At 44.5% G+C, this 27,461-nt stretch overlaps 2 protein-coding genes across 2 annotated transcripts in view; one reads left to right on the top strand and one right to left on the bottom strand.

Moving 5' to 3' along the window:
* Positions 1-4,046: 4,046 nt before the first annotated feature.
* Positions 4,047-21,694, bottom strand: LOC105897615 (E3 ubiquitin-protein ligase E3D). Its single transcript, XM_042705157.1, has 10 exons — positions 21,508-21,694; positions 17,792-17,994; positions 16,711-16,801; positions 15,368-15,605; positions 13,300-13,381; positions 13,008-13,083; positions 12,512-12,620; positions 12,111-12,286; positions 9,093-9,231; positions 4,047-4,203 (listed from the first exon to the last, which is right to left on the bottom strand). Exons 1-10 carry the CDS (start codon positions 21,585-21,587, stop codon positions 4,183-4,185), a joined length of 1,215 nt encoding a protein of 404 aa, XP_042561091.1. The 5' UTR covers positions 21,588-21,694; the 3' UTR covers positions 4,047-4,182.
* Positions 21,695-21,812: 118 nt separating this feature from the next.
* Positions 21,813-27,461, top strand: part of LOC105897599 (DOP1 leucine zipper like protein A) — a 32,081-nt gene continuing 26,432 nt past the window's right edge. Inside the window, 7 exon segments of the mRNA XM_042705158.1 lie at positions 21,813-22,226; positions 24,967-25,159; positions 25,547-25,728; positions 25,943-26,069; positions 26,071-26,094; positions 26,096-26,115; positions 26,974-27,163. Of these exon segments, the coding sequence (XP_042561092.1) occupies positions 25,022-25,159; positions 25,547-25,728; positions 25,943-26,069; positions 26,071-26,094; positions 26,096-26,115; positions 26,974-27,163 (681 nt within the window). The 5' untranslated portion in view covers positions 21,813-22,226; positions 24,967-25,021.

Raw genomic sequence — 27,461 nt, 5'->3', positions numbered from 1 at the left:
TCGGAATGTAATTTCGGAGGTCAGTGACTTGATCTCTGGGCCCTGTGTGATGCTATCTGATAATAATCCCAGTGATGAGGAAGGCAGAGTCTGAATGTCTGTGCCATTAGAGAAAATGTGGCCGCCACTCCACTCCACAAGACACTGGAGGACGGCAGAAATGGAGGTATTTCACAGTATGAGGTTGCAGCTTCAGCACTAGATAAAGAAGCAGAAGTATGAGTTTGTCTTGAACCCCACTGAGGATTTCTTTTTTTATTCCGTTTATGCAGTTACGGACAACAGGACCTACTTTCCCAACTTATATTGATCGTATAACAGGACGTACTCTCCCAACTTATATGGATCATAGATTTGCAGTCATGTTTGGGATTGCCAGTTTACCAAAGTGGTGAAGGAAAAAAGTCTATAGTCTTGCTTGTTGTTTTGTCCCAAGGTTACACCATTTTTAATAACCTCCTGGACACCAACAGTATACTGAGCAAGGGCAAAGCCTCCCAGCTCATATCTGTTCAAACAGCCAGGCAGTCAGACATTGGCAGCAGCATTTCCAGCCTTTACTGGTGTAATTCATCTCTACGTTACACAGTATAAGACAGATGCTGCAAGAGGAAGAGAACTAACAGCGTTATTCTCAGGAACCAAACACCCAATTCTTCTTCTAGACACAATAACAGTGGTTCCTCTTACAACTACTAAGATGATGAAGATGATGGAGAGAAGGCTCCTACAGGCATTTCAAATGTGTTTGTGAGAACAAGGCTTGAGTGCCTGTTACATCCCTGTGGCAAGATTTTCAAATGCTCGGTTTCTTGTTTTTCCCCCTCTCTTCTTCACAGGAATGAATGCAATTATTTTCTCCCAAACTGTCTGAGGCGGTCTGGTTTAGTGCAGATCTACTTCCTAATGAATATGGAAAAACGTTCAGATAAAAGGGTTAGTAGGTAGGTTTCATGATGGCCCCCTGGCTACAGCCTGTTGTGGGCTGCCCATCCAACCCCTTGGTCCTCTCCGCCCGCCGAAATAAATAAATATACCCCTCCCCCCCCCTTCCCACAGACTCTTGGGATTCGGAGTGGACAATGTAATTTCAGGTGGCAGAAACAAACAGACAACCAAAATAATAAAATCCCAGCCCCCCAAAAAACATAAAAGCCATGAAACTGAATGGGATTGAATGAGATTTGAATGAGATTGAGAGAGAACAATATGATTTCAAGTGGTCTTTTCCCCGGAGTGCCAGTAATCAGGACACCAGCTTCAGCATCTCATGTGGCTCCTCTTCCAACACGAGGGGACGAGCCGAGCTATTTATAGTCCGCTCCACACAGAAGGCTGGCGAAAAGGCCAGAGAGAGGGGGCTTGGTGACGGATCAGCAGTACAGATATTTAATTAGTCGATCACGTCAGGCTGAACAGAGTCGCCTCGCTGGGCATAACGCGGCTGTATATTTAAAAAGATAATCGTCACTCACCTTCTCAGCGGACAAGCAGAATACTCAGGAGAGACAGACGCGCCTGATCCTTGCCTGTAAAAATAGCTTGTTGCAGGATGCGTGGCTGATTTTGTTTTGTTTTTGAGAGGGAACAGATGGTCTGATATACCTGTGAACCTGATTACAATTATTCGGCAACAAAGCGAACATTAAATCAGATGTTTCTGTATAACACTCAAAGTGAATATGAGCTGTATGTTAGACTATTGGATGAAGGAGGATGACTCATCCTGGTGATGGAGAAAAAATAAAAACAGTAAATATGTAAAAAAAAAAAAAACTGGCCAACTTTTAGCCAATGGGTTTAAGGCACATCCAGTGACCATTTTCCCTCAGCATGTCTTCACCAACAGGATGTCTAAAAATGCCAACGTTTTGACATTGCAGTGTTCTCGTCCATTGCATTTGTCACATAACGTAATTAAGCTTCCTGGACACTCATAGGTGGCCCAGTAAACTGTGGATATGAATAATGATGATGAGAGGATGTCACTAAAGCCATTCGTTTTAGGGACCAGCAGGCTTGGCTGCTTCTTTTCTCTCCACAGGATAATATGCCTTTGAGCCTGTGTGATGGATGTCTAAAAACGACAACAGAGGCTGCAGGCTGCTACTGCAGGCGCTCTGAGGGGCTTCTACTTCCACCCAGGAAAGCACTGTCTAGTGATCTCATATGCCTGCAGGATAACTGGCACTGTTCGTGAAATATCATGAAATTAAAATGAAACAATAGACTTTTATTCATAACAACGCATGCTCATCTCATCAGTAGTTAATATGTTGCTGTCCTTTCATTTCTTTTAAGGATTTGAGTGGAATATTAATAACATTAACATGAGGACTCAGGGAAAGGGTGAGATGGGGATTGTTTTTTTTTTAGAAGGCTCAATAACAATGCCACTCTCGCTCATTGTCGCTCTCGCTCTTTCTCTCCCTCCCTCTCTTACCCCCCCCCCCACACACACACACACACAAAACACCATGTCACATATTCTTCGTTCTCATCTCACACACACACACAATCTAAATAATATTTTCCCCTTATAACTGGAGAGAAGCAAGATTATGATTGTGCAACAGGTGGGCCTAGTCTCTGCATCACATGGGCATATCTGCCACACATACACACACACAACGACACTATCCACATAACACGTTTCCTTATGACAGGAGCTCAGAAAAAAAATTATGATTAGTCAGCGGGTGGGCCTGGTCTGTCTGCAGCATACATACACACACACACACACACACACCTCTTCCTCACAGCAGGAGCTCCACAAGGAAAGTAAGAACACGTGCAGCTATTTTTGGACTGTGTTTAAGGTCACTCCTGTTGTGACAGAAAGTGGGGACGTTCTAAAACATTGTTGCTCATGTAGTGATGAGTGACTGAGCAATAGCCCAGAGCCTGAACTGTTCCATTCTCAACATCATGGTACTACTTCAACAGGAGCGGTAATGTTTCATACATTCAGCAGCTTTTGAAACAGTGCTCTTTAGAACGTTTTTTTTATTATTGGAATTACAGTGAAATGAGGGGGTCATGGTCACACTATGGCTGTCAAAAGGTGCAGAAAAAGTGTAAGGGGTTATGATCTAAAATTAGTCGGTCCACCTTGCAAACAGTAACAACAGCAACATTGGTGAGCTGGATGGCATGTTAACTGGTGCTGTGAAAGCTTTTCTTACATCTTCACGGGGGGCTGGTGACCCGTATCATGGGACTAGGCTACACAGTGCCTGGGTGGCTAGTGGGAACGACAGGTTTGTTTATCTTCACATGATCTACTATTGAAATGAATTTGAAGATGAAACCAAACCTACTTGCCTATAAAACATACCCCAAGATGTGAAGCTTTCCTTTAAGCCCGTTGTTGAGTGTTGTATTAGTGATGTGGTTGTGGCGTACCTTGGTGTGTCATAGTATTTTGGTTTGTGTTGTTAATTTTACTTGCATTTGACGTCGAGGAGGACTGGCTGTCCTGTGTGTCAGGTCACTAACCATTAGCATAATAAACGTTTTGTTAATACACAGAACAATCTTTATCTGTGTATAGTTGAAATTAATTAGCCTTGGACTTATCTATAATTCCCATCTGCTTCTCATGTAAATACAGGTTGTCCAATGTTCCTAACCCAAAGCCTGGAACAACATGTGCACTTCACTAATTATTAGGTACATACTGTTAAATGTTACTTAAAAGTGAAATCCAACGAAGTACATAGCTCAAATGGACAGCTCTGAAACAATGTGATAAGTCATAAACAATGTTGTTTACCTCACACTGGGCTGTTGGCAGCGGCCATGTTTGCTAAAATGCTTTTGGGCACATGCCATTGGCACTATGTCACCGGCGCCAACGCCAGGCTATACGGACTCTGCTGAAGTGGCACGCTACGCCCAGCTGCTGGCTTGGTAGACTTGCAGTAAATACCCCGGACAAAACAAAATCACGCTAAGACAGAGTTATTGTAGAAAATTTAATACGGCCATCTGGTTCACAGGGTTCAGACGAGGAAACCACACGTGTGTTTGTTTGTGCATAAGCGTGGTAGCAGCAAGTACTGTCTGTGATGAGAACCATCCTCAATTTCACGTGACCACCATGTCTTTGGAATGCTGAGTGGCAGACCCCTCTGGAAAGGGCGGCCATATCTCTCACCGGTCCGAACTCTTCTCATGGCCTTATCGTCTCATAAAGGCCACCTACAGTGAACAGAACAGGAAGAATTAGGCAGGAGAAACACTTACTGTAACGTTCCTTATAGCCATGGGAATCTTTTTATGAATGCTTACATTATTCTGTTTTACTGTCTGTATCATTTGCACGGTGAACAATCCCTTCCTTTAATCAACAGGTGGTCAAGCCTCCATTAAGGCCTAATGACCAAAAGTGTCACGCAAACACAGAGCAACATGAATAGCAACTGGCGACCCGTGTAGAAAAAGCTTTCATTAACATTAAAAATGTATCATGTCTCTTAAAATAAATAATTCAGAATTGAAAAAGACCCCGTTTGTCCCCCATCTGCGTGCTGGCGTGTGCCAAGTGGAAGGGCATGGCAATCGCCAGAGCGTCCTATGTGTGCGCCACTCCCTTATGATGGATGATGGCACATTCTGGCTCAAGGTTCAGGCATACGAGACCTGTGGCAAAGTACCGCACCAGCGAGCACAGTGCGTCATTGGCAATTATAACAACATGAAAGTGAATGCAGAGGAAAGTGAAAGCTTTACCATTCCAGCCTTATTAACATGGCAATGCTTTGCTTGGAAAAGACTTGAATCAAAAGCCTAAAAAGATGGACACACACACACACACACACACACACACACACACACACACACACACACACACACACACACACACACACACACACACACACACACACACACACAAACGCCCTCAAGAATTTCCCACTCCTAACATAGTGGAATGCAGTCTCCACCTTTGTACTGACAGTCTGTCATCACTCATGACGAGGACTCGTCAAGCACTCTAGGAATAGAGAAGGCTGAAGCCAAGAAGGACACTCTTAGAAGAGAAACACACACACACACACACACACACTCAGAGAGAGAAAGTGAGAGAGAGAGATGAAAGGGGAGGGGGAGTGAGAGAGAGCAAGAAGTGAGTGAGTTAGGAAGAGTGAGAGTAAGGGTGAACCCAAGAGAGAATGAGTGAGCGGGAGAAAGACCTAATCCCATTTCTAGTTTTTATCCTCGTTTTTGAAGTGCCCACTTGATTTTGAGATGCCACTCAAAACAAAGAGGTAGTTATGAAATGAGAAAGAAGAAAACCCTTCAGTGTAGTCCTGCCCATAGAGAGATGTCTGCCCTGCTCTGATATCAGGTGAGTGGGGGAGTGCAGGATATTTGTAGCCGGATGATTTTTCAAGCTTCAAACACGGAACATGGAAATAACTGTACTGTCCCTCATATATTGTGTCGCTTACATGAAGTTCTATTGACATCGTGATTAGCGTTTTTTTTTTTTGCATGATTGGTTACGAAGTTATGAACTTCTTTATCCACACCAGTGGACATGTTCCATGTTATACTGCCACAGTTTGCAAAGCATTCTGGGAAATGTCTTCTCCCACTGTGTTTGGAGTCTGCATCTGAAAACAGGACCACTACCCCTCAATAACCCCAAAAAGAGGGGCACCCTACCCTAAGATGAGTGCACAAAACAGAGTGGTAGGGCAAGTGGTAGACCCAAGGGGGAAATTGGGATTGGGCCAAATAGTGACTAAGAGCGAGAGAAAGGGGGGGGGATTCTAACAAAGACACAGCAACCGGGAAAAGGGGCCCAACAATGCATCCACACTGAAGCGATGAAGGCAGTCATTTCTGCTGTACTGGCTGGTTGTGTTTTTGATGGGATGCATTCTTCTCATGGTGCCCACAGAAGAGAGCTGCAGCAGCATATTGAGTGATATTGTGTGTTGACCTCTGTGAGGCCTCTTTTTAAGAGTGTGTTTGTGGTGCTTATCCCACAGCTGAAACCTCCTCTCCTCCACACTGGGAGACGGCACAGAGAGGTTACCTATCTCTGTAATGAAGGATGATGGGACTTCACAGCTCCTTAACACACACGCACACATAAGCACACACATAGGCACACACATAAGCACACACACACATTCCCCTGGGAGGCAGTCCCGTTGACACCCAGGCACTCTTATCATGGCTCTCCAAGCTTGGACTGATGTTTGGCTTTCCACTCACATAAAAAAAAAAAAAGAAAGAACAGTAGCTGGCATGCACGTGTAAGCACGTGCACACACACACACACACACACCCCCACCCACACCCACAATGTTATTGTGGTGAGGTGGGCGTGATTTAAGAGCACACGGAAGGTTATAGTACAAACAAAGGCAACACTCATAAAGTCGTGGTCCTCAGCAGTGGCAAACAGAGCCCAGGTCTGCCCAACCAGGGTAGTGGATCCTCCCCAGTCTAAAGGGTGCTTCTGTTGGGTTGGTGTGTTAAGTCCGTTGGTGTTTGTGCGGATAGGGTGGATTGGCCTGTGTACATCCTTTGCTTCAGCAGAAACCAAATCAAACTAGACATGGTAAGTGGTGCAATTTAAGAATGTTAAATGGTAAATGTGAGGCTACTATGAGAAGGTTCTGCCCTTGTCCATTCACCCCTGCATCTTCAGGCTAGGTTGACACCTTCCTACCCCTTCGCCCAGCCTCCCATTACTGCTGTTCTGTGTGTGTGAGTGGGTGATGGATGAGCTCTGGGAACATTTCTGCTGCAGGTCTAACCTATAGCTAATCTCGTTCCCATTAGGCAGGCAGCTCCCAGGCAGAACAATAGGCAGGCAGGCAGGCAGGGAGGGGATGGAGAGAAGGACAGAGGGCAGAGCCTAAGAAAGTTTGCCTCTGCCTCTGTCTGCCTTTACTCCCTCTCTTTTTAAAGAACAGTTTTCTTATTCTTTTATCTCCCATCTCTTACCCCCCCCCCACCACCTCCTCTTTCTCTCACGCATGAATGCACACACACATGCACACACACACACCTGCATGTGATCCTCATATGCCACGGCGAGACTACTACGCTGTCAGACAAGAGGACAAATCACTCAGTGCTCGTCCTGTAACACAATCACCCGCCTCCTGATCAGGTTACTCCTCCGCCCAACCACCTCCACCCCCCCCAGCCCCCAACCCACTACCCCCGTCTATGTCCCTGAACACCTTTGGCCCTAGGCCCGGCGCAGCACATCAAGCTGCTGCGTCTCCTGGGGAGGCGCTCGACTGAGAGAGCTCATCTGCTGCTCTGCTCCGCTCTACTCTGCTCTGCTCTGCTCCGCGCTTTACGTCACAGACGCTGGGGAATCGCCTACACTCCGGACATTGAGGCTTCTTATCCCAGAGTGCAATCAATCTGAATCAATAGCCCAATGACTGGCCTTTTCAGATACCAAAATGTCTGACTCGGTTGCAAGGTCTTTGACATGTCCCTGTTGTCCATCCGTCCTGAGTGCGGTCAAAGATTGACCGAAGCAGGGCAACATAATTCATGTGTATAGATAGAAAAGTGGGACAGTTCTAGCCTCATGCGCAGGTATGGTGCTCAAGGTCACAACATATGCTTTCCCTCTTAGTAAGCAATAAGAGAACCATACTGTCTATGGTTGTGTATGATGTGTGTACTGTGTTACTGTCTATGGTTGTGTATGACACGTCTCCAAACCTCTCTGCTGCGCTTGTGTGGTCCTAAACCTCGACTGATAAACCCTGGATCCATCAGCACAATGGAGACAGATTTAAGGGAGGAATCCTGATAGCAAATGAATCACACCGAATTCACTGGACTGTTGCCGGAATCATTTTGGATATGTGAGAACTGCTGACATGATACTGATAACATATCTACAGTCACAGTGATTTCTCTCGGGACAACAGGTTTTGTGAAATGACTATGTGTTATGTGATGTACTCTGTGTAAGACATACACAGATCACCATCACCACCACTATGCAAAGCCCTGCCATCTCTACCTTCTTCGTATTACTGTTCCACCTACCAGAGAGAAGCAGACACAGATAAGAGGCAGTTTTTTTTTCCACAGCCAACAAACTAATATGAAACAGCGTTCCAACAACAGTGCTTGTTTCCCTGAACCAGCCCAAAGGCTCCTGCGCTCTCAGAGGAAGACGCAACATTGCCAAACAGGGAGGCTCAGTTAGATTAATTAAAATGCTGTGGGTGGGGGGGAGGGGGTGGATGTTTCTGACAGTCAGAGCCGTGCTGCTTTACAGAGTTGTGTTATACAGGACCCTTTGGCTGCTTCTCTACTGTCAGCTCACAGTAGCCTCGCACTGCTCAGGGGTAGCTTGAGTGACAGCCCATGTACAGCAGACACTGGGGAGACCGGGGGCTAAGGGTGACCACAGCAGTTATTACTTAAACGGTCACTGAGGGAGATATTAAATGGTGACGGGACACTCACAAAAGAGCAGCTGTTTCTGTCCTCTGACTATTAGTGGGTGGAGGAGAGAGGGGAGGGGAGGAGGGGGGAAAAAACAGTAAAGGGCAGAACTCGGTAGAAGAGAGGATGAGTAAAAAGAGAGAGGAGTGTGGGAGAGAGTGGAAAAGAGGAGAGATGGGGGAGGAGAGAGCGAGAGGAGGAAATGAGGAGAGAGAGGAGTTGAAGAGATGATGGAGAGAGAGAGGAGATGATGAGGAGATAATGAGGAGAGAGAGAGAGGAGGAGATAATGAGGAGAGAGAGATGAGATAATGAGAGAGAGAAGGAAATGATGAGAGAGAGGAGATAATGAGGAGAGAGAGTAGATGAGAGAGAGAGATGAGATGATGAGGGGAGAGAGAGGTGAGATGATGAGGAGAGAGAGAGATGAGGAGAGAGAGAGAGAGAGGAGGAGGAGATGATGAGAAGAGGAGATAATGAGGAGAGGAGATAATGAGGAGAGAGAGAGAGAGATGAGATGATGAGGGGAGAGAGAAGGAGATGTTGAGAGAGAGAGAGAAGGAGATGATGAGAGAGAGAGGACATTATGAGGAGAAGAGAGAGACCAAAGGTTAGGGGAGAGAGTAAAGGAGACGGAGGAGGGCTCACCTGGTAGGAGTTCATGCAGCGCAGCGATGGAGGCAGACAGGAAGTGGATGCGCTCAGTAGCTGAAGCACTTCCTGGCAGGTGGTGTGAGGGAGGGTCAGGTTATGAACACTGATATCCCTCTCCCAGGCACTTACAATGCTACAGAGAGAGGGAGAGAAAACAAGATGACCATCAATAGAGAAGACAAGATTTCTGTAAAGCACAATTCATACACACTGGTAATTCAAAGTGGCTACGTTTTTGAGATGGAAGAAAGTTGATTTAGTTATTGCCTTCACATGCTGTGCTGTGACTAGCACGGACGCCTGACTGAAAGATATCAAAATACCCATTTGACGTTAAAAAAGTGGTACGTTGATTTAAAACGTTTTCAGCGATTCGGTAATTGGTCAGAAATTGTTCAGTATGGATGCATCTAGACTATTCTCTTTGAGTAGGGGCCTTATAACATGCTGTTTTCAGGGACTCAGGGAATGTGCCTGATAGCAGCAATGCATTTACAATTTTAAGCACGTCTGCTGCCATGAGGTGAAAAACAGATTTGAAAAAGTTGGTTGGCAAAGTATCTAAGCAGCACGTGGAAGAGTTGAGATTCTGTGGTGTTTGTTCCAGAGGTTTATTGTCAATAGAACAAAATTCTGACATCCAGACGAGTGTCCCTCTCTTCGATGCTGGTAATTCTAAATGTTGAGTTACAGAAGAGGAGAGAATAAAAACATTAGAGACAGAAAATAAGAAAAGGATGGGGAGTGAGGAGGGAGAGGAGGAAGAGAAGAGTGCAGGAGAGATAAATAAGTAAGAGAAAACGAGAGGGAGATTGGACAGAGATATACCCCGCTGCCTGGTAGGTCTTCAATATCAGTGCCAACGACACAGTGGCAGCTGGGACATAAATTGCATTAATCTGACAGTTTGAGACATTACAGCTGTAATCATGTCACGGCAATTTGTCTGCCGGGAGCGTAAAGCAGAGAGCAGAGCCAGAGAGCGAGAGAGTCTGAGCACCAAAGAGTGAGAGGGAAGGAGAGAGGGAAGGAGAGGAGGAGAGAAGGAGAGAGAAAGTGAGAGACACAGGCATCCAGATTGATGTCCTGCCACCACATTATGGTGATGATCTATTCAGGACATTTCTGTGACATTTGGCCATCTGTGCACAGGCTCTGAGTGAAGGCAGACAAGCTCTTTCTGCAGGCAAACACACTGCGGCCTAAGAGCTGCGAGCGCAGAACATGGAGACTGACAGTCAAATACTCTATGAGCCTCAGATCGAATAAACTCTGTTTAACACTGAACATCAGATAAACTCTAGCCATTCTCTCTCTCTCTCTCTCTCTCTCTCTCTCACCATCTCTCTTTCCTACACACATGCACACACACATTTACATTAAACATAAATGTAGTTCCTCCCATTTGGCAGCGAGGCAATCACTCCAGATGACATTTAATTAGCGAGGAGAGAGAGACCTGACTAGTCCTCTAACCCCTCGCTGCCGCGTGAGCCAAACATTAATGAACTCTTCACAGCACAAAGACCCCCAGACAGAATACACCTCAACTCCCACCGTAATGAGCTTATGTCACAGACGAGGACCGCACCATTAAGCGACATTATGACTAATTCCGCTACCTCGATCACTTGGGCTAAACACTGGGTTGAAGTATGGCGTATCCTAGTGATACTTAGACTGTTTCCATTTTCTTAACCGTCGCCTTTTCCTTTCCTTGGTGTTGTTACTCTTTGTGGAAAGCTCAACGATTAGATGCCCATCCATCAGGATCCCTTGTGATTGACCTTTAACCCTACACACTTTGCGACACGTGGAAGTGAGCTGGAAGGTAACATACGAGCACGCAGAGGGAGAGGCAAATGGGTTTGCAGCTCAGAGGCAGAGACCAGAATGGCTCTTTCCTTCTGGGGTTATTACAGCGATTTAGTCACATGGGTTAGAGACTGTCAGATTTTCAGAGTCGGAACTGAGCAAGGTCTCGTCCTGTGCAGGGTGCATGTGAGCGAGTGATAGGGGAGAGAGAGAGAGAAAGGGGGAATTAGAGAGAGAGTTGGAGAGATTGAGACAGAAGGTTGGTGCAGGAATACTGACAAAGGGAAGGAAAAAAGTGAGAGGTGTGTGTGTGTATATATACGATTATCTATATCTAGTGTGAGTCTCTCTCATATATATATATATATATATATATGAGAGAGAGAGTCGTGACTGCCCTGCCATGCCTGAGAGGGGTAGACGAGGCTGGAACATAAGCACAGACGCCCACCCTCCCTCTCTCTGTGAATCACTTCCTATAATTTTAAGCTCTCGAAAAACAGCCACTTTCAGCTCGAGCCTGAGAGTACAGTAGATGGATATGTGTTATCAAGCCCAAGTGTGTTTATGTGTGTGCGTGTGTGTTTCTCTCGCCTCCCTGTTTTCAGTTCCTTTAACTCTGCGGTAATGGACCAGCATGTCTCACCTTGACAAGCCACCCCCACTGCATCAAGGATCCAATTCTACCACACCCTCATTTGAAGTCACATCCAGTCAAAATGATCACCTTGGGCAATGGTGTCCATCAACACGAATGCTTAATGTAAATGTGTGTATCTGTGAGAGTGGCAGAGGTGACCCTTGGGTGTGTGTGTGTGTGTGTGTGTGTGTGTGTGTTTGTCTACTACCCCCGCCAGGCTAAAAGGTTTCGTTCCACTGGAGGTACCAAAGCGGTGAGTTTGAAGAAAAAAAAAAAAAAAAAAAAAAGAAGAAAAAACCCAATCCCATTTCAAACATGACTGGGCCCCAACTCGACTGTGAAAGCCTTGGTGCAAAAATGTACAAACAGGAAAGCCAGATGCTTTACATCCACCTAATAAAACTCCTGGCAGATTAAACTAAATACACAGCAATTCAATTTATGATGACAAACAAGATGAAGGGATTGGTGGTAAAATGATATTTTTATATAAATAGAGAGAGAGAGAGAAAGAAAGAAAGAAAGAAAGAAAGAAAGAGGCAAAATGGTTGTCTTACTCCTGGTGGATGGTGGAACTGCAGGGGAGGTAGAGGACTTTGACTGCACTGACTGCGAGGCGTGATTGATGCTCGTCGGGACAGCGACTGTCACCAGGAGAGATGAGTGTGCCGTTGCCGGTTACCGGATTCTCGGGAAACGAGGCAACCAGGGTGTCAGTGTTCAAAAGCCAGAGCTGAAGGTGATGAGGAAAGTCATTAAACACAGTCATGAACACACACACACACACACACACACACACACACACACACACACACACACACACACACATTCCACCAAACACACATATCTACACAACAGATGTTCTTGTGCTTAAAGCAAGACCATGGGTCACAAAGCAATGAAAACACAATTCTGTCTGGCACAAGGACTGAGACACATTAAGTGAATAGGGTCTCACCAAGATAGCAGTTTTGCCAGTGGGTGCTTGAATGGAGAAGCGGAAAATGCTTTGGGCTGAGGACAATTCAACAAGCCTGGCGGACAGAGTCTTCTCCACAAACTCTAATCTGGAACACACACACACACACACACAATATTAACTACAGACATTACTTTTCTGGAGATTCTTCACATAAGGATTCCTTATTCTAGCTTGCTAGATCATAAATCATAGAGATCAGTTTGAATTGTTTCATGTCGTACGCATCCCCCTTCAAAACTGATTCTGGAAGTGACATTCCAGAACAATCTGACCTATACCAATATTCTACATTCAACCTCAATGTTGTACATCACCCTACAATTTTCTTTCTACTTCTACAACATTCTAAACATTTTGAAAGATCATCCAGAAAGGCCCTCTGGTGAGCCTCATCTCTAGATAAACACATTTGATTCTGGACTGTATGTTGACATCCCTGGAAACTCACGCAGCTAAATTTGATGCTACTTACCTATTCCCTGCCCTTTTTGTTTCACAGTCTTCACTTTCAATCTCCATGACCTCCGTTATGTAGAATTTCAACGCATCTAAACCCAAGAGAGACACAACTCAGTCCTGACCAACAGACATGCTTGGACTCCTTTCCATCGCACAGTGATGCAAAGACACTTCATCAAAGGGATCTGGTGAAAAGCACGACTTATCTAGCACAGCCCACTGTGGTGATAATTGCAGAGAGAAAAAAGACCAGAAACGTGTTAGCCGGCTGGTGCTGGTGTTGGTGTTGTGTGAAGCAGACTGACCTCCTGTGAGGGCCTCTCCGAGCATGGAGGAGCAGTTTTTACAGGAAACCTCTTTTACAGTGGTACGGTGGACATGCCTGGGCTGTGAACACAGACAAGAGAGATGGGGCGCTGTGAGGTTCAAACAGTGCGGAATGGAAATCAATAACAACACAACCGAACAGAGGAGGAAGCCATGATGGATGCCTCAGGCCCAGCAGCGACTCAAGAGAGTCTTTCTGCTCCGTGGCAGGAACCAAAGCCCACGGTGTGTCATGAGTGCGAGAGATGAACAGAGAGCGAGAAAGAAAGAAAGAAAGAAAGAAAGAAAGAATGAGTACAAGGGAAAGAGAAAGGAGAGAGAAGTGAAAATAGAAAGATAAGAGAAAACAGACAGCTAGAAACTGATTACAAGAGAGAGAAGAGAGGGGGGAAAAAAAACAGTTAAACAGAGCGAGGTAGCGAGCAAATGCGAGAGAGGACGAGACGGAAAAGGCAGACGGGTAGAAAGACAGCGAAACAATATCAATGCTCCATCAGAGCGTGATGGGAGTCTGGCCTTGGAGTCCAGGGCAGCGTAGATAGTTATAGACCAGGCAAGGCTTGTTACTCGTGATCCGCCTCCGCATGTTTCCTTTCTGGGGAAGAAAGGGATCCCTGCCTCCCACCTCCAGCCACCCTGGGGCAGTGGAGACAGACCACGACGCCTCTCAGGAAAAGAAAAAAAGAAAAACTCTAAAATATCCCCACAGGCCTCAAAACTTTCACTGCTGATCGCAACTGGCAAGATACACAACAGAGCTGCACTCAGGCAGGCAAATACAAAAACAACTCCACAATGGTAAGACATGTCATGTCAGGAGCAGACAATATTATCTTGAACATGGAGCTGAATAAATGATGCATGAAGGCTCTCATTTTGTTGTATAGATCACAATAAAGGGTATCCTGATGGTAGTTAAATCTGTTAATCTATGAACTAAAATTAATCTTAGTGTTTATCTCAAGCTTCGATTTCTAAAATCCTTTTAAGATGGACCCTGCCTGAAAACAAACAAACACACACACACACACACACACACCCACCCACCCACCCACCCAGATTTATGCCATGACTGCAAGTCTCGCCTCAGGAGAGACTCACTACAGAAATGGGATGTTTAACTCATGACACCTCTCAGAACTCCCGAGGGTTGCTGTGGGTAACAGAAGCTGAGATGTCACTGAGATGGTGTAACATTTGACAGCTTCTCGTTTCTGTGGCGTCCTCAGGTACCAAGTGAAAACATGAAGACGTGTCTCAGAACTCTCTCAGAATTGCTAACAGTAGCAATGGTGGGTCATGGCAGTATAACATTTGACAGTTTTCCCAAAGCTTTCCACCTTGAAGTACTAGGCAGGCAAGGCAAGGCAGGGCAGGGCAAGGCAGGGCAAGTTTATTTATACAGCACAATTCATGCACATTGGTAGTTCAAATTTGTTTTACAAATGAGCTGATAAAAGAACATGGAAAAATAAGAGATTGAAAAAAGGTAAAGTCCATTAAAACAGTTAAAAGAACATAGAAAACAAATATTACAAAACAAAGAGTGCATTTGATCAGTTAACAAAAAGCATCTGAGAACAATTGGGTTTAAGTCTAGATAAGAAACTGGCTACAGCTGGAGCACCTTTGATGTCATCAGAAAGTTTGTTCCAGAGCTGAGCAGCATAGCAGCTAAAAGCTGCTTCACCATGTTTAGTTCTGACAGTAGGTATTATCAAAAGATCTCTCTTCACTGATCTCAGAGGTCTAACAGGAGTGTACTGCTGAAAGATATCTGAGTAATGTAGTCAGTTCTTTTCATTTTCATAAGCACTCCAGCAACTGCATTTTGTACAAGCTGAAGCTGTTTGAAGGCCTTTTTAGGAAGGCCTGTGAAAAGACCATTGCAGTAGTTAACCCTATTGGATGCCAACCGGATATTAAATGCCAACAGGATGGCATTCTTCTGCAGCATAAAGATGCCAGAAGAAATGAACCACGAGAGAGTGTATATAGACCACTAGGAAAAAAAAAAAGCATAGTGAGTTTCTCTCTCACGCTTACCTTTTCAGAGTCCTGGCTGTGATTGGCAGCTGAGCGGGCAGAGGTGGGGTCGGGCTCAACTGTGAGCGTCTGGTTGCAGCTGTTGTCCCTCGCCAACAGGAAGTAGGTGTCCCCTGTTAAGCAGTCCTCCGTTCGCGGGAGGAGCTTCCTGTTGGCAAAGGGATCCGGGTGGCAGCACCACTCACCCACCAACGTGTTCCAGTTCCCGCCGGGGAGAGGAAGAACCCGCTGGAACACCCTGGAGAACACACAGTCTCTTTCATCTCGACCACGCTTGACAGAACCTCCTCCACCACCCTGCCTCTCTTCGTACGCCTCAGGAGTGAAGAGCAGAAGGAGACACAACGGGCAGCCCAGACTGAGCATCCCTTTCATGTGTAACCGAGCTCAGTCAGCATCAGCACAGCTGTGGTGGGCAGTAATTCCCTGCTTGTGTTCTCTCTGTCGTCTTTGATCTAGGACGCTCACAGGAAGGCAGTGTTTCCCTCTCCCTTCCCCCGAACAATAACACTTCTGCTGGCTCGGAGCAGGTTAGCTCACCTGGAGCCTGTCTTAGCATATCCATCCAAACTATCAATCTTGTATGTACTGTTGAGTGTATATATGGAGCATGTAAACAAATATGTTTTATCCTGATGCATGTATGAATTAATCTGCTTGCTTCCGATTCCCTCAGTTCCTCCTCCCTTCCCTTCTGCCCAGCCTCGCACTTTCTATCTCTCTACCCGGCCAGCTTAGTGGCTGGATTCTGCTCAAGATTTCCTCCTGTTAAAAGGGAGCTTCTCCTTGCCACCATCGCCTTAGCGTTTACTTTTGGGGGGGTTAGGCTCTGTAAAGTGCATTGAGACAGTTTAAATTGTTATTCAAAATTGAATTGAATCTATTTTCACTTCAGGCCATAACAGCACTCACCATGGAGATCCAGGAGTGGAGCACCGTTGCCCCCTGTGAAAGTTAGGGGGCACTGGCCTGTTAAAGTGATAGTACGCAAGAATTTGCCACTCATGGTATATGGTCATGTGAAGGGCAGATAAACACACGTATTATTCTAACTAGCTGCTTAGGTGATGCACTTTGCAGTTCTGGGGTCGGGGTCAAACAACAGCACAAAAGACATGAGTTAGCATGCTAGCCAGCCTTTTATCAGTGCCAACTGTGCTGTTGTTGGTATTTGTAAGGTTTTTGCATGCCTTTTCAGTAGTAAGATTGCTAGTTTTCGACCAAAACTTGGTTTTGCTGCTTGCTTGCTGCTCTGATAATAATAATAATAATAATAATAATAATAATAATAATAATAATAAAAAAAACCTGTCCCTCCCACACACACTCACTCACTCACTCACCTCTGCTCCAGGATGCGACTCCCGCAGGCCTGACAACAAAAGCCATAACTCTGCTGGACCTGTATCCGTTCAATAACACTCCCCCGCGACTCTGTCTCACACACAAATAAAAAAATACAACAATACACACTCAGGTAAACATGGGGGCAAACAATAAAGTTACACTTTTACACACATACACACACACACACACACACACACACACACACACAGAAACAGACACACAGGCGACAAAAAAAAAAACAGCTAACCTTGTACTTGGGGATATGTCTGAGGATGAAAGCTGGATAGGTGGAGGCCAACAATCAATCTGTTTTTAATTAGACGGGTGGTGAGAGGCAGGCAGGTGTCCTTGTAATGTCTTCCTCTTCACGTCCTCTGCAAGAGCAAACTACCCACCCACCCACCAGCCACCACCGCCATAAAAACACAGACAGGACACCTCCCCGACACATGGAAGCTACTGGACAGTTTTATCAGCCACAGAGCCGTCTGTCTTACAGATCATGGAAACTGGTTGACGTTGCAACAGACGAGGTAATGTGCAACACATTCTTGGCCGTAGATCCCTGCAGTGGTCTATCGACTTCAATAGTTGACACAAACACACACACACACACACACACACACACACACACACACACACACACACCACAACTGAGGTTCTCCTATGACTGAGGTTCCAGACAGCCACCTTCCTTGAGACTTTGTCTGCGTCTCTGTGCACAGTGTAAGGTGAGAGTTGCCCGTAGGTGAATCCTTTGCTCCCAGGGTACATGTGACTTGTGTTTTTCCCTCTCTGCTGCCCTCATTAATCGCTGTTAATCTACCGAGGGCGGCGATGCGTGCGGCCTTCCCAGCAGCGGGGCAACGTTCATTAGTCAAATTCCTCAAGCAAATAAAAAAGGAATCAATTCTGTCCCCCAAAGCAGAGCAGTGCCTAATGAACCCCCACTGACACTGGCCCACAACACCTCAGAGTCAGAAGATGGCGAGACCCTGTTCCACGGACTGACTTTCTTTCCTTCGTATGCCTCCTATAGATTCTCATTTAGTCCACCCTGGAGCGTAGCCTCTTTACCTGTTTGCTGGTCGACTCTCAGGCGCAGTCTGAAGTGGAGTCCCTCTCCTGCATCGCCCGTGGGGGTGGGCTGGCAGGAGCCCGGCACCACGCTGACCCGTGGTGGCAGTTCGGCACGCCACAGTCCACGGGAGGTCTGGATGAGGAGGGAGGAGTCGCTGCCGAAGACCTTCACCTCGGTGGGGCTGTGAGCGACATCCTTCCTGAAAAATGGATCTCTGGTTAGAGACACAGATGAACTCCTCTGGCTTTGACCATCTCACAAAGAGAGTGAAAAAATAACGCGATAACACTCCACCAGGGGGCGCTCTTGGGGCATCCATGCAGCCTTGCATTTATAGCTCTTGGTGATGCTTTTGCCGACTAGTCGGAGTTCGAGAAACACACATCATTGGTATAGGGCACTAAACCTTGTCATCTTATTCAACAACCATCAGATTAACTTTTCCAAAATATCTACACTAGACATAAGTGCTTGGTCTGTACAATGTTTACATAACCTCAACCTCACCTGTATACTTCTATTTTCAGGGAAATACATAAAAGTCAAACAAAATGACTGAAGGAGAGAGAGTCCTTCAGATGCATATGATCCAGTTCCGAAAGCAGTACGGTAAGGGTGAACAAGGGTGTAAGGGAGAGATATAAGTGTACAGAGAGAGCGCATATGGGTTCTGTGTTATTGAAGCTGAGAGGGCTGTTGGAGAAAGATTTGTTTAAGATTGGGTGTGGAGGGGCAGAAAATTAAGATGGCAAAGGAAGAGTATAACAAAGCAGCAGTAAATGAGAAAAACTATGAAATAACGTATGCCTGTTCTGAGGAAACCGCCACATGGAGTGGGTGTGAGTATTCTCTAATTGGATCATTAGCACAAGGCAGGTGCTGTCAATGTTTTTCAGTTTTCCTGTTTTTCTTCACCAAGCACCCCACCTTCCCTCTTAAGCCACACATACAGTATATGTTGGCACATTATATCACAAATCCTTCACTGTTATTATCCACAGAAAGATCTAAGTCATTACTCCCTCTCTTCCAGATTTTTCTGTCATGTTAAAAAACACATATCTAGACCTAGATTTATCTACAGATTTTTTTTTTTTTTAAACAGACTAAAGTCTGTTCTATGGAGGATTTTTTGTGACCACTTTACATCCAGTACACCATCCATTTCATCCATACGTGCACATATGCATGCTTCAATATATGAATAAATGCATACATTATTTAAGAACTTTAACATAGATCGAAGGAGGAATTATAGAGAAATTCATTGATTTACTGAAGAATTTCATACTTCAATTTGCAAACTATGGCTGCACACAGATAATTACCGGCAAGCCTTTTATGTGGCGGGTTGCCTTCAGCACAGCACTGAGTCTGCACTTCTGAAAGCTACAAATTATCTGCTGCTCACTGCTGACTGAAAGGGCTTTTCAGTTTTAGTCCTCTTAGTCTTGTAGAGATCTGCTGCCTTGAGTGGTTTGCCACTTATTTATCTTATTTACCCCTCATGTGGAGTTCCCCAGGGTTTGATTTTAGATCCCCCTGTGTTCCAACTCCATTTATTGCCCCTTGGAGAGATATTCAGGAAGCACGGGATTTCCCATCGTTCCCATGCCAAAGATACCTAGATTTATTTCCCTCTTAATTCTGAAAATGACAGTTCACACCTCTTTTTGACTGCCTAGACAATATTAAGTTATGGATGATTAATAGCTTCCTGAAGCATAATGAAAACAAGACAGATGTTATTATCTTTGGTTCCCCTCCCACCAGTATTAGCCTGTTGTAAAGAACCTTGGGTGTTCTTTGACAAAGAATTAACATAATTGACATACCAATACATTCTGTGGTTAGTGCTTCATTATACCAACTGAGAACAACAGCTAAAGTGAGAAATTACCTGTCCCCAAAAGATTGTGAGAAGCTGGTACACCCTTTTATATCTTCCAGACTGGACTATTGTAATGCATTATTCTCAGGCATTAGCCAGGTGTCACATCATGAAATGCAAGTCGTCCAAAATGTGCCAAGCCTATAAAGCTCCAGTCTATATTTCAAATCTTCTGACCCCTTATGCTCCATCGGGGCCTGAAGACCCTCGAATGAACTTTTACTGGTTTTATCTTGGTCTAATTTTAACAAAAGGTTTGACTGTTGCTGGTCGTAAATTATGGAATAGTCTCCCAATCGAAATCACATCTACTGCCTGCAGAGACTTCTAAAGCTAGACTTAACACGTGCTTTTAAACACTGGCATTCCTTGGATTTTAATTTGGTGCCGTGCTCCTTTTAGTTGATATTAGTGCAGTCTGGTGTGTTATTTCAGTCTGAGGTTCTATGGTTTTAGTCAAGTCCAATTCTAACTTGCTGGTCTTTTATTGTTTTTTAACAAATAGTAGATTAAGGTGCTGCTGAGGCAATATATTTAGGCCCTACATGTTGTATAAATACATATGGTTATCTACACACGAAATAGTTTGATAAATAAGCACATAAATAACTAAATACATAACATGTGCAAAACAGATGAGGGGGCAATGCGACCCTGAGGTAGATAGTGAGGTAGTCATAGATAAGTGCAAAAAGGACTATAGGCCATGCGATGGGATAGCGATGTGAATTAAAGTAGAGTAGAGTGGGCTAGGGCTGGGTCTGAAAGTTCTGCATGGTGATGTGTTATGGCAAAAAAAAAAAGTATCTGAGCTGCCGATGTGGGACCTCAGGCTCCTGTACCGCCACCCAGATTGAAGAAGTGCAAACAGTCCATGGTTCGGGGCGGGGCACCGTCACCGATGATGTGTTCGGTTCTCACTACCCGTTGCAGGCCTTCCTGTCAGTTACGGAGCAGTTACCATACCACACCGTGATGCAGTTGGTCAAGATGCTCCCGAGAGTGCGAAGGTAGACGTTGTTCTTCCATTCCGTGTTGTAGTATTTTTTTTGTGTTGTTTTGTTTTGATTATTTCTAGGGTTATTCCTTTGATTTGTTTCAGTTGTTTATTTCCTTTCATGCTTGTTTAAATGTATTTTCAATACATTTACCTCGAATAGAAAGCACTTTGGTACAACTAAGACGATTTGACTAAAGAGGACTTGACTTCAGAGACAGAGAGACGCGTAGCGATACAGTCTATATTGCAACAGCCCCGCCTAGCGATGGGCTGTGATGCGAACACAATGCCCTAGGTACATTCATGGCAACCAACACATGTGTGATGTTGGAGGGAAGCCTTCCATCCATCCATTCATTCATTACAATTATTTTACTGCTAGAAATATTCAACAAAAGTTTCCAATAAATATGAGAATTTCACCACTGGAGACAGAGTCTTATTGGATGGCCAAATTCGGGGTAATTCTCAATCACGTTACGAAGAATTAAAAAGCAACAGACTCCCTCTTCTGCAAGAACAGCCTTCTTATAAATCGTTCCAATCTAACACCATTTCACATTTGTAACGATGGAAGTGTGATGTCACACCACATAGGTCCCAACAAGTCACCTAAACTGATGTGCACCAGGTAACTTAAGCTTACATTGGTCATTATAACCATTACAGTAACGTTAATTGAAAACAAAGGCTAACTTAAAACTACAGGTAGGTAACCTAAAAGTGGCCAGATTTGACATGAAAACAGTTGCTGCGCTGAACGTTCAACCGCAGACTAACATGAGCTAGCATGCTTGTATAGTCCAACGAATTACCGTTACCTTAAAATCAAGAGGCCGCTTTCCAAACGCTGTCTCAATTCAAGAAATATCTCGTGCTGTTGCTTCCCAGTTTCTTCCATGCTGTTGTAGTTTAAGTGCTTAATCTAGCATCAGTCTGTTGCTTTAGTTTGCGCGCATCATGCGATTCCAACTGTTTGCTATGTGAAGTATGTTTTTGTACACTACTTTGAAAACTGTTTTTCATCTACTGATTATTTCAGAATAAAGGTATCTAAATCCGTGATTTACTCGATATTGTCAATCTTTGTTTGTTAATATGCTTTTACTTTGATAACAACAATTCACGAGGATCCCAACGTATATCATGCATTTCCTTGTTCATTGTTGTCGCCTCTTTTACGCAATTCTGCACCGACAGACCTGTCAAATTCAGGAGGCTGATTGGAGCTTGGGAGACCGCTGATGTTAGCACCGAACCGGATGACAGCAAGATACGTGTTGTAGGCCCTCTGCTCAATGAAGCGAGACGTTTAATGGAAATATGTAAGATTTTCACGGATCTTACTCTCCCGTGTAAAGCTCCGTTGTTCTGTCTAACCACAACCAGGGTTAAACAAGCTGAAACCGGGGCCTGTCTGTCTGGACATTCAGTGCTGACCTGCCCCGTTGTGCTCTCACTGCAGATACAGCCTCCATGGTTAATATTAGCCTAGCAGGCTAATTATTGACAATAGTTAGCTGTTGCTAACGTGAAAACGGTAAGCATTCCCCGTCCTCGCGTAACGAATACGTTATCTTGTTGTCAGGACAGTTAGCGATACGTAGTTTAAGAAATTCTAGTAATGGAGGCCTTTGTTAAAGGTAATTTATCAGTCTAATGTTAATGTAGCTGTTGCCATATAACCTAGCAAGGAAGCCAGATAGATAGCTAACTAATGGGTTTACGAGTGCACGTCGCATAGGAAATGGTGTAAAGCTATGTTTACATTGAACATTTTCAGACGAGGCTAACACAGTGAGGCATGTTTAATCGTAACATCCCCGTTCTCTGATCATCCACTTACCCGGCCAACTATACAAAAAAATCACACACTCCGCATACCGTAAACATCAGAGCTAACGTGAGCGTTATCAATAACTTTATCCTGCTATGCTAACGTTACCCCTGTCCCTGGGTTTCTGACACAGACGTAACCCGTTAACATAGTTTCATACATTATTTTAGTCAAATAACTTTATTGATTGAGAGGTTGTAGCAGAGTTATTTAATGTGTGTGTAATTACTTAGGAAGACTCAATTCACTAGCTAGCGACCGTTTTCAGGGTGAGTGTCCTGTTGCTGCTTTCCCCTTGTGTGAGGATGATGTCAGATTCCCAGCAGTTACTGACAAAGGGATGGTCCAGCCCATGTTAGAAACCCTGTGAACTGCAATCATGAGTGTTTGATCCGATTGCCATGTAGTGGGGACCAGGCCGATATCGTTTAATTGTCAGTTGCCATTGAAATGCTATTTTTACAGAGGCAATATTTTTTATACTGCATATATTTGGCCCTAACTTATGCTAATGACATTTCGGAGGTGCTTTTGACCATGACCGTAGAAACCCCGTCAGGTTCAATTCAATTCAATTGTATTTATGTAGCGCTAATAACAATTGAAATAGTCGGAACCCCCTTGAGCAGATCACAGCTCATAAGGGGGATCCATCTGCTTGGGGCCAGCCAGGTAGTGGGAAGGGAGGACAAGAGAGAATCAGAAGCAAGCAGATACTTCAGACATGTGACAGGATGAAACATATTAGTATACATGCAACATATACAATATGGTATATGCATGATGCATACAAGATTGATAGTGGATAAAAATGGAGAGAGCCAACATTCAAAGTATTTGTTGTTGAACAGCTTAATGGGTATACAGTGGGCTCATAAGGTTGCTATTAGAAGGATAAGCAGAGCAGTGAAGCAGAAAACAATGTCAATGACGGCATCTGTTTATATTACGGGTAAATAGGCCGGCACACACACACACACACACACACATCATTAGGGCTGAACGATTTGGGAAAATAATCTAATTGCGATTTTTTACCAAAATATTGTGATTGCGATTTAATATGCGATTTTTTTTTTTATCCTCTTTTTTTCCCCAACAAAACGTAATGAATGATTTAAATATGACCAACACAATATTAGATACATTTAGTGTAAAATATTCTTTCCCACATTTTACATTTTTATTTAACTGCTCGTTACAGAAACAAGAACAACAAATCGGTGGCTTTGCCACTGTGCATTTAAGTCATTTAAAAAAAGTCATTTTAAGTATAAACACTAGGCATGCACTTTTTAAACACTGTGTGCAAAATGTACCATCTTAAAAAAAAAGAAAAAAAATACATTTTTTTTTTTTTTTTTTTAGACCACGTTTTTTAATCGCGAACGTTGCGGTTAGAAAATCGCGTTCTATCATATCGCGATTAAATCGCAAATGCAATTAATTGTTCAGCCCTACACATCATACATCTGATATATAGTGTAATATAATATCTGATATATATATCAGATGTATCATAAGCAGAGTATAAATTGTGCATAGCAAGTTTGGTGGGAATGGGCAGCTATAAGCAAGGGGGTATCTGCAAGTGGAGAGGGTGGAAAGACTGCAGCAGCATCCCACCGTGCAGAGTCTAGAGTAGGAGGGGAAGAAAACAGACAAGTGAGTGGACAGTGCTAGGTTGCCTTATATGTGTAACTATATGTTATGGTAATGGGGAAGAATGTTATCTCAGCCATCAGCATTTTCAGGCAAAGGTCCTACTATATGGGAGAGAATAGTGACGGGTTAGTAGACAGAATATCAGTCACACAGTATACACACAAAAAAAGATTTCACACACAATGCACTGCCTAATTATCTCATCTATACTATGGCATGCCACAGGGGACTTTTCTTTGTTACCTCTTGGCAAGTCAGCAAGGAATTCGTGACAAGCAGGTATTTTAAGGGAGGTCTGTAAGTAATCTTTGTAGGCAGCCAGTTCACACATGTCTAATAGGCCTACTGTTCACCAAAGCAATGCATAGTTTTAAGGGGCGCGGCTTGGTGTGTTTGGCATACTAACAAACGCGGTCAACTCCCATCCACGGAAGATTTCATCATGAAAGGAGACCATTGTTGCCACACGTGTCTATTCAGTCGTTGTCTTTTTTTAGTCTGTATGCTTCCTTTCTGGGCCAACAACAACAACTATAAGCTCGCCAAGAACCGGCTAAGTAAATGCCCCTCAGCTTTTCTGCTTGTCTGATTTTTCAGCCTTTGGCCATCAAACTCATCAAACCTCTGTTTGGACTTAACACATTGCATTGTTGTTTGATGACACCTATAGATGTGATAGTAGTGTGTGACTGAAACACCATTGATTTCCTCCTCCTCTGATGTTAGACAAACTAACACCCTCTCGCTCTTCCTCCCTTCCTGTCTCTGCCTCTACCAGGTGTGATGTGCGTATGTGAGCTTGGTCCTGGGCAGTAGCGGTACCGTACAGGAGGATGAATGCAGAGGAGGTGGAGCTTCTCAGCGACTCCAAGTACAGGAACTATGTGGCGGCAGTGGACAAGGCCCTGAAGAACTTTGAGTACTCCAGCGAATGGGCGGACCTGATCTCTGCACTTGGCAAGCTCAACAAGGTGACGAGCAGCAACACACCCTCTCAACTTGTCCCAACATGTTTCCCTACTACTGGATCTACTATACTATGACACATTTTCCTCGAAAAATATTCTAGTTAATCATGACATGTTGTGTGTCATTCAAATGGTGGCTGACGCCTTCAGCTTTCAAATTGAATGCCAAAAACCTTGGTTCAGTTTACCTAGTTCATCTCCTCTCAGATTTGTTTCCTTTTTTCCACAACTGCTAAAGAAAGTTGAGGAGGCTTTTTCCTCTGCTGCTGGGGCATGGGCTCAACATCCTGCATAAGTTGATAAACCAAAAATGTCAGAACCTGTAGCAAAACCACTTAGCACTGATGTCACCAAATGTAATATCATGCTGTGTCTCCATCTCTTTTTCAGGTTTTGCAGAACAATGCCAAGTACCAGGTGGTGCCCAAGAAGCTGACGATAGGCAAGCGCCTGGCCCAATGCCTGCATCCTGCCCTGCCCAGCGGGGTCCACCGCAAGGCCCTGGAGACCTACGAGGTCATCTTCAAGATCATCGGACCAAAACGGCTGGCCAAGGACCTCTTCCTCTACAGGTGAAGAATGGGGTTTTCCTAGAAGTATTTCCACAAGTCTATACTGCTGTTTACCATTGCATTGTGTAATATTGTGTAATATGCCAAAGGTATGAAACATACAGTTATATGTTTCTGTACAGTTAGAAAGAGAAATGCTTAGATCTCTGTGTGGGATTCTCTCATCTCATTGCCCTATTTTTGTTCTCTCCTGCTCTCTCTATCTGTCCATCAGCTCTGGCCTCTTCCCCTTGCTGTCCAATGCTGCTATGTCTGTGAAGCCAGTGCTGCTGGGCCTGTATGAGACGTATTACCTGCCTCTGGGAAAGACCCTGAAGCCCGGCCTACAGGGCCTACTGACCGGGAGTACTGCCTGGTCTGGAAGAGGGGATCAGAGTACTATGACAGGTGAGAGAGAGGGGGAGAAAGACGGCTGGAAGCAGGAAGTGAGAGACAGACATATAGACAAAGAAAGAGCTGAAAATATGCTTAAAGAGAGACACGAGCTGAAAGGAAGAAAGAGCTATGCAGATTAGGAGGATTAAAATAAGCAGACAGACAGATAGGACAGATTGAAGGACACTGAGGGAGAGAGACTGGTAGGCCGATATAAATGAACAGAGAGTCTGAACCAGTTTCAGAGTGTAAAGGTAGAGTAACGATAAAGGACACTTAGTTTCTGAAAACATCATTCATACGCGAGACACCAGAATTTACCCCCAGGTACAAACACTGACACACACACACACACACACACACACACCCGCACACACACACACACACACACACACACACACACACACACACACACACACACACACACACACACACACACACACACACACACAGCTTAGTATATCTGATGTCTGTACTGCTCCATCTTTCATGACTTTACAGATCTCTGAGAGTAGAATTACAGTAGCCTTGTCAGGTTATTGGCTCACATTTCCAGAAATCCAAACACTTATTGATCATTAATATCCAATGATCAGTATGTTGCATTGAATGAATTAATACATATGAATGCATTAATGAGTATATATGTGCATGAATACATTTACACATAATAAAATGCACAAATGTAAAATTTGATATGTTTGTCCTTGTAAAACGTGGCTACAGAAGTACCAAGTTGGTTCTCCCCCAGGGGAGTTCATATACTCTGTATTGTAATGATCAATGACCATTCTAAAAATGACCATAGTTTGAATATGAATGCAAATGTACTGCTTCCTCCCATGTACCGCTCCCTTTCCTCCGCTCCAGGACCAACACGCTGCTGGAGAAGGTGGCGTCGGCAGTGGAGCAGGCCGCCTTCTACAGCGCCCTGTGGGGCAGCATCCTGACCAGCCCGGCCGTCCGTCTGCCCGGGGTCTCCTTCGTCCTGCTGCACCTCAACCGCAAGCTCTCCATGGAGGACCAGCTCTACATCATGGGCAGTGACATCGAGCTCATGGTACGACTCTGTGCTGCTCCATATGCTAATGATGGATCAAATGCTGCATTGTTGTCCTGGGTGTTAAATGTCATGAATGCTCTTATGACCTCCTCCTACCTCCCAAAGTACAAGTATACAAATCAAACGGGACAAAGACATCCAAAAAACATACCCAAAACTAATAAATCACCCCAATATGCTAACCAGTTATTATAACATGTGCACAAGAGAGTATTATTTGCAGTAACAGGAAGCTTTGGGCATTCTTAAATAGGTCACCTCAGTAACCACAATGTCATCCTGCTGCAGGTCTTGT

This window comes from Clupea harengus, unplaced genomic scaffold (assembly GCF_900700415.2).
Source record: "Clupea harengus unplaced genomic scaffold, Ch_v2.0.2, whole genome shotgun sequence".
Taxonomy (NCBI): domain Eukaryota; kingdom Metazoa; phylum Chordata; class Actinopteri; order Clupeiformes; family Clupeidae; genus Clupea; species Clupea harengus.
Note: the sequence above shows the minus strand (reverse complement) of the source record. Positions and strands in the feature narration are given on the sequence as shown.

Bases quoted from the DNA above. Each gene is read 5' to 3' on its own strand.
- LOC105897615 (XM_042705157.1), bottom strand. From the start codon at position 21,587: ATGGAAGAAACTGGGAAGCAACAGCACGAGATATTTCTTGAATTGAGA. The intron at 13,084-13,299 runs GTCAGTCTGCTT...TCTTGGGTTTAG, and splicing joins CGGAGAGGCCCTCACAGGAG to ATGCGTTGAAATTCTACATA. The intron at 9,232-12,110 runs GTAAGACAACCA...CTCTCTCTGTAG, and splicing joins AGTTCCACCATCCACCAGGA to CATTGTAAGTGCCTGGGAGA.